This window comes from Colossoma macropomum, unplaced genomic scaffold, assembly GCF_904425465.1.
Source record: "Colossoma macropomum unplaced genomic scaffold, Colossoma_macropomum, whole genome shotgun sequence".
NCBI classification, from domain to species: domain Eukaryota; kingdom Metazoa; phylum Chordata; class Actinopteri; order Characiformes; family Serrasalmidae; genus Colossoma; species Colossoma macropomum.
The window spans coordinates 22,188,599-22,199,677 of NW_023494800.1; the positions used below are offsets into that span (position 1 = coordinate 22,188,599).

General features: G+C 37.7%; 3 protein-coding genes across 3 annotated transcripts; all 3 read right to left on the reverse strand.

The window, feature by feature from the left end:
- LOC118820570 (olfactory receptor 52D1-like) lies at positions 1-942 on the reverse strand. The gene is made up of 2 exons (XM_036588928.1): positions 561-942; positions 1-458 (listed from the first exon to the last, which is right to left on the reverse strand). The coding sequence occupies exons 1-2, from the start codon at positions 940-942 to the stop codon at positions 1-3; spliced, it is 840 nt and encodes a 279-aa protein (XP_036444821.1).
- A 3,006-nt stretch (positions 943-3,948) lies between these two features.
- Positions 3,949-4,887, reverse strand: LOC118820112 (olfactory receptor 146-like). Its single transcript, XM_036588246.1, has one exon. It carries the CDS (start codon positions 4,885-4,887, stop codon positions 3,949-3,951), a length of 939 nt encoding a protein of 312 aa, XP_036444139.1.
- Positions 4,888-9,466: 4,579 nt separating this feature from the next.
- LOC118820098 (olfactory receptor 52D1-like) lies at positions 9,467-10,405 on the reverse strand. Its single transcript, XM_036588230.1, has one exon. The coding sequence runs from the start codon at positions 10,403-10,405 to the stop codon at positions 9,467-9,469; it is 939 nt and encodes a 312-aa protein (XP_036444123.1).
- Positions 10,406-11,079: the final 674 nt, after the last annotated feature.

Below are 11,079 nucleotides of genomic sequence, written 5' to 3' on the forward strand. Positions count from 1 at the left end.
TCATAATGGCATCAACTTCTTTGAATGTAGAATCTTTAACATAATGTTTCTTATCTCAGTAGACTGCAGTGCATATATGACAGGGTTTAGAATACCTGGGCCAATGTGCACAAGCAGTGCAGCTCCTTTCCTGTATTCTGCATACCCAGAGAAACGATGAAGAAGGACCATGATAAACCCAGATAGCCACATGATCAAATAGACAGTTAAGTGTGTGCTGCAGGTTTTCAAAGCCTTGCTGTTCAGAGTTTTGTTTTTACTAGTAAGGCAGACAGCTGTTATTTTGGCATAAGTAACTACAATACTTCCCATGGAAGTGCCAAGTACAGCTGCTGTGTATGTCAGGCCGTATACATTATTAATGTAAGGATTCTCACATGACAGTTTGAACAGTGATGCATTATCACAGAATGGATTTGCTATTTGTGTTCCACAGCGATTCAGCCTTATTGTCAGAGCTAACAAAGTACCCACAAGGAGCAGAGCTACACCCCAGGCTGATGCAGTCAGTTTAGCTATCATTTTGTTAGTCATAACAGTTGTGTAGCGCAATGGATTACATATGGCAACATATCTGTCAAAGGCCATAGCCATGAGAATAGTGTGAGAGGCACAAGTATACATGTGGTAACAGAAAGCTTGAGTAACACACTCAGCATAACTTATGTAGCGTTCAGATGCTGGCTTAATAATGTCCATCATTATCCGAGGAACAACAACAGAATTTCCAAACACATCGTTAAAAGGAAGGTTGCAGAAGAGAATGTACATAGGCTCATGCAGGCTTCTTTCCATTGTTATGAGCAGAACGATTCCGATGTTGGACACCATAATGAGCACATAGAAAACCAGGAAGAAAAGAAATGTAGGATACAGGTTTTGCTCAGAGACAGTCAGTCCCTCCAACTGCAAGACAGGACTATTAAATGTCAAGTTTTCCATTTAGAAACAATATGACAGCTGTTGAAATAAGAAAACAAAGAGAGATTAGAAAGATCAGTTCATCACAATCATAAATCAGGGATCTTTAAATATTTGCTCTCTTTTCAAATTTATGTATTTAACATAAATTTTACTTTTAGTAAGTATCTTTTCCATAGTTTCATTAAAAATTTCTAATTTCAAAATTATATACATATGTATACATTTTGCTGTATTAATATAATTTACATGTAACAAACATTCACAATTACATCTAGAAGTCTTAACATGGCAGTAGAAACAGTTGGTGAGAAGAAACATCAGTATTGTTTCAGTGTTACAGTAACATGAGCAAAACAGCACTGATCACTTTCCTTTTCTGGTAAAACAACTTCAGGATCGATGCAAAACAACACAACAATTATATGCCTGGCCAGCTGTCCTGCCGTCCCTTTATTGGCATTCTTTTGTGGTTCCAACTGCTCATGGGATTTCTGATGAAGTGTTGTGACAGCATTGTGTTGTTTGCAGTGCTTAACTACCTGCATATGTAATCCTGTTCCTGATTTATCTCTGTCTTGTGTACTTAAGTATTTTCCCTGCTATGGCACTCCCAGTGTAACTCAAGAAAGGCTTGTTAATTATATGATGATTTGAATCAGGTGTGTTGGAGCAAGGAAAACATATTTTGTGACCCGTTAATCGTATTTTTCAGCCTTTTTGCCTTGATACAGTGTAAAACATTGAATTACATAAATGTTTATGACTGTTTTATAACACAGTCATTTCTTAACCAGCATATGAAAATTTGAATATAAATACAAATCAATATGAGAAGAAGTAAATTTTTCACACTTAGTACCTAGTATTTCTGTTTCTGTTTGCTCAAATTGTTTAAGAAACAGTTGACCCACTTGACTCATTCTGAGGATTATGCACATTTGACATTGTTTACTTTACAAACTGTACATATATTACTGTACATATAATTGTTTTTAAGAATGCACTCAATGTTATGTTTATTCATGTGTGTTGATGCGAGGGCTCTTGATGTTTTGTATTGTATATGTAATGGCAAGTTCCAAATAATAACAACCAAGCGTTGTTCCTTCAAATGAACCTAGTTTATTAGAAATGTTTCGAAATACTGAAAAAAGAAGAAAAGTTCTTATGCTGAATGTATACAGATTTTTCCTTTTCAGTCTAAAAAGTGACAAAAAGTAAAAAGCATCTTAAGTTACAGACTAGTTTCTCACAGATCTTTTAAAGAACTCAAAATTAAAGTCACATCACCCTTCCACGTAGTTCGTCACTTATCTGGTCATTGATCTCTGAAGGATACAATAGCTGAATAGGTCACAACAAAGTCCTGTGGGAAGTACTCATGACCATATGAGTCCATCTCCTCCTGGGAACATTTCCATAATCCATCCCATTTTCCATGTTTTTCTTGGGATTTATCCTATCCAGTGATGTCTATGTCTTCCACCTTTAGCACATTGTTAGTAAATGTGCAGCGCTAATGGGTTCATTTCAAGTCCATCATGTAGTCTTTTTTCCATTGATTCCAAAAGCTAGCAAAGAGTATTTGTCTATATTTCCATCTTTGTGTCACCCCCTCTTTTCTTAGATTGGACATATGTGTAATGGAACAGAAACAGACAGTTGCTTGCGGTAAAAATAAGAAATCAGGCTTTTCTTAGAAAGGGCTTGACAATGCTTGTAATAAAAAAGACCACTGGGATAGACTCCATCACCCCCCGCGACCCAGAAGGATAAGCAGTTTCAGAAAATGTGTGTGTGTGTTCTAAGGTCAGTCTGCTTTATTGATTTCTGGCTTTTTTTAAAGTCCTGGTTTGCCTGCTTAAATGAGTAAATGACTATGCATATTTATCTTCTTGCAGTGAAGCATTTCAAGGCTAAGAGAACTCTCCCTGTTGTTAGATCTGATGTTAACCATAAATAAACTGGCCACTGAGAGCACAAATGAAGAGTGCAATATAGGCCTGTGGCATGCACCTGCCTGCCGGGCCCCGATGACGGCCACAAGAGTGCAAATCCCAACCACCGCAGAGGGACGCAAGTGACGGCGGGAGGAGGAAGTCAGCCGCGAGAATCAAAGTAGGGAAAACTAGAGAAAGGAGAATCAGAACAAGGAGAAGGAATCGAAAGGAGAATCAGAACAAGGAGAAGGAATCGAAAGGAGAATCAGAATCAATTCTGCCCCTGACAAGGGGTCGAGCTGCGCCCCCCTTAGTTCTGTGTGTGCCCCAGTATAGCTGGCAGTCTAGAAAGGCTCTTGTCCCTCAACAACCTTGAAAAAATGTATTTGTCAGTTATACAGTAGGCTCTGTACTTTTAGACACTAGATCCTCCCTTTCCTTGCATAACTGAGATCTGGTCATTACACAGAGATAGAAATCTTCAGGATGTACTTTATCAAGACAGTAAAAGATACTGAAATTAAATGCATAAAGTGTGAAGTTTTTTTCTTTTGGAGGTCTGTGTTCAGTAAGTATTGAAATTACGTCATCTAGTAATTCTTTGCTTTAAAAATAAAAGTGGAATTGTAGTTTAACTCAGGTATCATGATATATCTTGGAGCATTTGGTGACATGCATAAAAATACTTACAAGCATTTGTACAAGTAAAAGTTCATTGCTGGGATTAAAAGTTAAACTGAATAGTCTATAAAATTGCTATGTCCTGCCATGTAAAGCACTCTGTTGCTAGTACAGAATAAAATTTAACACACACAGAAAATTAATTAGTTCAAAATTGGATGTCTTCTTTCAAATATGCATATTAACGAGAGGATTCTTTTGTATATTAGCATTTGAAGACACCCAGAAAGTACAATCAGATTTTATTTAAGTATGCTTACATTTATCCATCTATGGTAAAGGGCTATACCTGGACAGCATAAGCGGCACAGAAACAGTTTCATGGTTTCAAAACTAGAAATAGTTATTGCTTATTATAACAATGGCAACTCACACTAAAGAAAGAGGTTCTTGAAGATTATCATCATGGCGTTACATTATTTGAATGCAGAATCTTCAGCATAACCTGTCTAATGTCTTTAGTCTGCAAAGCATATATGACAGGGTTCAGAATGCCTGGGATAATGTGATTAAGCAGAGCAGCTCCTTTCCTGTAGTCTGCATAACCAGAGAAACGATGGAGTATGATCATGATGAACCCAGACACCCACATGATCATATAGACAGTCAAGTGTGTGCTGCAGGTTTTCAAAGCCTTGCTGTTCAGAGTTTTGCTTTTAGTAGTGAGGCAGACAGCTGTTATTTTTGCATATGTAATTACAATGCATCCCATGGAAGATCCTTTTAAAACTATAGTATACACCAGGCCATATACATTATTAATGTAAGGATTCTCACATGCCAGTTTGAACAGTGATGCATTATCACAGAATGGATTTTCTATCAGTGTTCGACAGTGATTCAGCCTTATTGTCAGAGCTAACAATATGCTCACACAGACCAGCGCTACACCCCAGGCTGATGCAGTCAGTTTAGCCACCATTTTGGTAGTCATGACAGTTGTGTAATGCAGTGGATTGCATATGGCAACATATCTGTCAAAGGCCATAACCATGAGTACAGTGTGAGAAGCAGCAAGATGCATGTGGTAACAGAAAGCTTGAATAACACAATCAGTGTAACTGATGTAGCGCTCAGACGTTGGCCTAAAAATATCCACCATTAACCGCGGGACAATGATGAAGTTTCCAAACACATCGTTAAAAGGAAGGTTGCAGAAGAGAATGTACATAGGTTCGTGTAGGCTTCTTTCCATAGATATAAGCAAAATGATTCCAGTGTTAGATACCACAATGAGCACAAACACAATTAGGAAAAACAAAAATGTAGGATACAGAGTTTGTTCAGAGACAAGCAGTCCTTCCAGCTGCAAAACAGGACTATTAAATGTTAGGTTTTCCATTGAGAAAAGAAAATGACAGCAGTTTAAAATCTGACACACAAATATAAACCACCGCCTTTCATTTGAAATTTCAAAATATTTTGCTTAGCAGTCAGTTGTGCTTATATCATTTACATACAACATAAATGTCTCAGTAGAAGACAAAACATATACTGAACAAGATCATTGAAAGGTAAACTGTTTCAGAGATTACAATTTTGATATTTTAGCTTCCCTGGATGACTGAAATATCTTTACGTGGTAGCAGAAAAAGCGTCTTCAGTATTGATTCAGTACATCTCATTAATACAACCCTAACAGTTGTAGTAGATGCCCTGCCAGCCATCCTTTTTATTGACATTCTTCTGCTTCTGAAGAGCTCATGGGACTTCTGACGCAGTGTCATAACAACAATTCGTTGTTCAGTATATGTAATCATCTAGATATCTTTAAACTGGCTGTGGCTAAACAACTGTGTAATCTCTTGGTGCAGTGTCTCGATCTATATACTCTGTAAAATGCAAAGTTACACAAATAATTTCAGCAACTTATTTGATGATTAAATATTATTCCATAACAAATTCATATTCATTTCTCAGGGAGTGAATACATTTGAGTGTATTGTACAAATTTAGGATTAGGAGCAATCCAAACAGGATCAAAGGGTCAAGGTACAGGAAAACATAAACCATGGCTCAGAACGTGCTTGGGAAACTGAGACTTTGCAAAGCTACTTGGGAAGGAGGTGCCAAGAGGTTTCTCATTTACAGCAGTTGGCTGTGGTGTGACTTTGTTGATTGTGTCAGCATTACCTTCTCTAGCACAGAAGAAACGGCACAATCCAAACATCTGGCTGGTCCAGGACTTTCCAAAAAACACAAAATGAGAGGGCAGTTCTATTGTGCTGGGAACAGTGTTATTAGAGGCCTTGAGCAATGCAGAGAGCTTTAACTACCATTTAGCCTGGACCTCAACTGTGAGCATACCTAATAATCCCAGGAGAGACTGTTCAGACCTTTTCCAGGCACTGTTCCTCTGTGAATGGTATGGAGTTGTCCACACTGTCACAGCATTACGATAGTGAGATTGGCTAAAGTACATTTTACCCACAATCACTTTTTGTACCTTTGTACTAATATTTCAACAAAATAAAGTCTTTAAGTCAGTAACTTCTTATTAATACCAAACACCCCTTTTTGCTAATGATGCAACACACAGGATGTGCAATGATATTGTGACGTTAGCGAAGAAAAGACACAGGAAACATTGCACTTTAAAGGTGGCTGGACTGGTCACCATTGCACTTTAAAGGTGACCAGTCCAGCCACCTTTAAAGTGCAATGTTTCCTGTGTCTTTTCTTTCTTGCACTGGTAGTGGGCAGGTCACTTCTAGCTATACAGTTCTACTCTATGGTAGACATCAACCCAACACCAACCACCCTACAGCCCAGAATAGTACAACCAATACTTTGCGTGTTAAGCTAACAACAACAACTTGCCTACAATAAATGTCTCTGCTACTGCGAGCGCTGCGCCTCCTGAGTAGAGTCTCTTCACATGGCTGTTTTGCAAGGCCATGCCTCCCACACTCCTATGGTACGAGTGCCTGTGAAGTAAGCTAGGCAGTGTCAGTGGTGGCTGACCTCCAATAAGTAGCTACTTTGCAAAGGTTTACTTAAGACAAAAGACAGGCCAGACATTTTTCTTTACCTCTACCACTCAATAAAATAAAACACTTGTCAGTTGTAACCAGGCTGTATCTGGTTCTTTCCTTTACCTTGCAGTTTAATCTTGTGCGTCAGCCTTGTGCATGTATGTCTATGGATGTACTATGGATTTACTGTCACCCCAACAGTGAAGTGAAATATCTGCTCAGAAAGCCAAAATTGAAACTATTCTGTGGTGTTTGGATCTGTAGCCAATGCTAGCTGGCTTCTCTCTTCTAGCTAGCTTAGGTAGTGAAATCCAAACACCCCAGTATAGGTTTCCGTCTAACTGCTCCACTGTTACAAATCCAGACGATCAGTGTGAGCAAAGTTTACTGATTGGGGTTAGAGTATATAAGGCAAAATCATACCTATTCTTTAGTAGCAAAGCTGTAGCATGCTGTGCTATGCAAACATGGTTGTATCGTGCCTCCAACCACAGTATGGCCTCAGTTCCTGTATACTGCTGCCTAAAATCACCCGTTTAGAGATAAAGACTCACACCATGAGAAAGTACATTGGAATGTCTGGTGTTGAAGTGACAGAAATATAAAAAATAGAATTGTTCTGTGATGCTTTGAGCTGTACCTTGCTGGGCTATGCTAATGCTTGCGAAGTTAGCTGGCTACAGGTGCAACCCACCACAGTACCTCAGTGTCAGTAACTGATGTTCAAATAACAACCATTTAAAGTAGTGTTTCCCAACCAAGTTCCCAAGGCCCCACAGACGGTGCACATTTTTCCTTCATTTCTAAGCAGTTTGAGTTGGGTTGGAGTAAAAATCTGGACAGTCTAGGGAGGGCCTGGGGACTGGGATTGGGAAACGCTAGTTCAGAGAATAAAGATTCCAAGGATATGCCAAGAGACTAGTTTGGAGTGACAGCCAAAATCAAACATGTCTTGTAGTGTGTTTAGATAGTAGGATGTTAGCAGTTAGACACTCTTTTGAGTAAACCACACAAAATTGTAGCCAGTAATAGTTTAATAGTAGATTCTGGCTGGTATAGAAATTTCTGGTTACATACACTTTTTTGTATACATTTATTATTGAGGGTCTCAGGATCAGCTGTATGAACAGAGCAAACTAAATAACTGTGTATAAAGGTAGATAAATAGCTAATTAGAATACATAAAGCTCCATCAGGACATCACCAGATGTTTTGTATCTGAAATGTATTTTCAAGCAATTATTACAGAAGCACTGTAAAAAATCTACATAATTTGCAATAAATATCTGTCAATGTTGCCGGTAACTCCTGTGAAATTGTTGTTAATTGCTATACAAAGAATTATAGTATTTAACACCAATTTGTAGCTTTGTCCTGTAGGTAAAAAGGCACCACCTTTTTACAGTAATATTGAGGGTAATGTGAGAGTACACGTGAGCGCTGACTGTGTTTTTTTTCCTCAAAGGCTTTTATACATCTTTTGCCTACAGTCTTTGTGGTTGCCATCTTTGTACCAGGGTCCTGGTTCATTGCAAAGAAAATTATAAAATCATCCACATGACCTTTAATGCTCAGCATCCATGAAGAACCATGTGAAATATGGTTTTGCAGATTTACAGATGCTGTACCTATAATACACACTTACTTAGCTCTAACAATCAGTGTAAATAAAATAGTACAACTACTTCACATCAGCTAAAAATACCTTGTATAGGTTATTAAATGCTTAAAACAAAACCAACCGTTTCTCTGTACTTCACCAAACACATGGTCATGTATATACCTAAACATCACACAAACATGAATACTGATCACTGCATTCTCTCCGTTACATAATCCTATTCCACTTTCTGAGTGCAAAGTTTTTATTCCCTTTCTGAAGGGCTCAACACAGTCCAGCATTTATGCACATATATTTATGTTTCAGGCAAGGACTATCAGCACTCTTTTATTAGGAATGTATTAGAGATTATTTTTATTATTTTTTGAGATAATAAATGTTAGTGGATATTTTTTATTTGCTTTCTTCATGTTCTATTTATTCTTGATTTTTTGGAAACCTTTATAAGCAGTGTACAAATATCAAGGAGAACCTAATGTCCCAAGTTCATATTCAAATCTTTGTAATAGGTTGAATAGCAACTCTTATGAGCATGAACAATGAGGTTATATTTTAAGCTAGCCAAAGGCAGCTGCTTTGAGTGAAAGCAAGGATAAAATGTTGGCTTGTGACATAAAAAAGAAAGAATTTTACACATAATGTATCATGTGACAGGTGTTTTAGTTTTGTTGAGTTTGTACTTCGTCATGCAACAATTTTGAAGAGTTTTCTTGACAATGTGAGAAAATATGTGAAGAGCAGAGCTGGAGAGAGCAGCCTAAACATACATGCAAGTAAAAACATTGTTTTGTTAGTGAAATTACAACTCAAGTGAAAATACAAGTAGTCTATCACCAACTTGAGTAAAAGTAAGAAAATATGAGGTTAACCTCTTTAATTCTGAATATCCTATAAAATTACAATCTACTGCCATGTAAAGCATTCCAGTGCTAGTACAGCATTAGTGGGAGCATTATATTGTATTTTTATATTTGAAAACACTCCAAATCCATCAAGTACAAATCCATCAAAACTTAACTTCTTAAAATTCCAGGCTTATTACATACTAAGCCTTATCATTCAGTAACTACAGGGACTTCAGTGCAAACTGGCTGAACTTTTCTTAGGTTATAGAAGTGTGTAATAAAACTTCAGGCTCACCGGCAGGTCCTGGCCATTTAAAAGGTTAAGTATATTCACATGTATCTGCCTCTGGTAAAAAAGGGCTGTACCTGGACAGCATAAGTAGCATGGAAACAGTTTCACAGTTTTATAACTAGAAATAGTTATCACTTATTATAACAATGGCAACTCACACTAGAGAGAGAAGTCCTTGAAGATTCTCATCATGACATTATCTTCTTCGAGTGTAGAATCTTCAGCATAACCTGTCTAATTTCACTAGTCTGCAGGGCGTATATGACAGGATTCAGAATGCCTGGAACGATGTGGAAAAGCAGAGCAGCTCCTTTCCTGTAGTCTGCATAACCAGGAAAACGATGGAGTATGATCATGATGAGCCCAGATATCCACATGATCAAATAGACAGTCAAATGTGTACTGCAAGTTTTTACAGCCTTTCTATTCAGAGTTTTACTTTTGCTAGTGAGGCAGACAGCTGTTATTTTTGCATATGTAATCACAATGCATCCCATGGAAGAGCCAAGTAAAGCTGCAGTATATATCAGGCCATATACATTATTAATGTAAGGATTCTCACATGACAGTTTGAACAGTGATGCATTATCACAGAACGGATTTGCTATTAATGTTCCGCAGTGATTCAGCCTTATTGTCAGAGCTAACAATATGCTCACACAGAGCAGTGCCACACCCCAGGCTGATGCAGTCAGTTTAGCCACCATTTTGTTAGTCATAATAGTTGTGTAGCGCAGTGGATTACATATGGCAACATATCTGTCAAAGGCCATAACCATGAGTACAGTGTGAGAGGCAGCAAGATGCATGTGGTAGCAGAAAGCTTGAATAACACAATCAGTGTAACTGATGTATCGCTCAGACGTTGGCCTAAAAATGTCCACCATTAACCGCGGGACAACAATGGAGTTTCCAAACACATCGTTAAAAGGAAGGTTGCAGAAGAGAATGTACATAGGTTCGTGTAGGCTTCTTTCCATAGATATAAGCAAAATGATTCCAGTGTTAGAAAGCATAATAAGCAAATACACAATTAAAAAGAACAGAAATGTAGGATACAGAGTTTGTTCAGAGACAAGCAGTCCTTCCATCTTCAAAACAGGACTATTAAATGTTAGGTTTTCCATTGAGAAAAGAAAATGACAGCAGTTTAAATTAAGAAAGAAGGAGATGGAGTTTTGGAAGGTCAGTTGATAGATCAGCAAAAATACAAAACACCGCCTTTCATTCGAGAGTTGGGAAAATTTTGCTTTGCAGTCTTTTGTTGGGTATGTTTCATTTACATACAAAATAAATATCTCAGTAGCAGACAAAGCATGTACAGCCCAAAATCACTGATAGGTAAAGTGTTTCAGAGATGACAGTTTTGATATTTTAGCCTCCCTGGATGACTGAAATGTCTTTATATGGTAGCACAAAATGTCAGCAGAAAAAAACATCTTAGTTCAGTTTTGACTCCGTACATCTCATTGATACAACCCTAACAGTTGTAGTAGATGCCCTGCCAGCCATCCTTTTATTGACACTGTTCTGCTTCTGAAGAGCTCATGGGACCTCTGATGCAGTGTCATAACAATTTGTTGTTCAAAGTGTGTAATTATCTAGTTATCTTTAAACAGACTGTGACTAAACAATTGTGTAATCTCATGGTGCCGTGCCTCGACCTGCGTACACTATAAAATGCAAAGCTACACAAAGTTGATGTTATCAACTTAATATTCCATAATACAAATTCTAATTTATTTCTCAGAGCATGAATAAATTTGAGTATGTAATACTAACATTACACAATATTCTCATA

Excerpts from the sequence above, each read along its gene's own strand:
- LOC118820570 (XM_036588928.1), bottom strand. The coding sequence starts at position 942 with ATGGAAAACTTGACATTTAATAGTCCTGTCTTGCAGTTGGAGGGACTG. Across the intron at positions 459-560 it reads TGACAGATATGTTGCCATAT|CTCTGACAATAAGGCTGAAT; the intron begins GTAATCCATTGC and ends GTACTTTGTTAG.
- LOC118820112 (XM_036588246.1), bottom strand. The coding sequence starts at position 4,887 with ATGGAAAACCTAACATTTAATAGTCCTGTTTTGCAGCTGGAAGGACTG.
- LOC118820098 (XM_036588230.1), bottom strand. The coding sequence starts at position 10,405 with ATGGAAAACCTAACATTTAATAGTCCTGTTTTGAAGATGGAAGGACTG.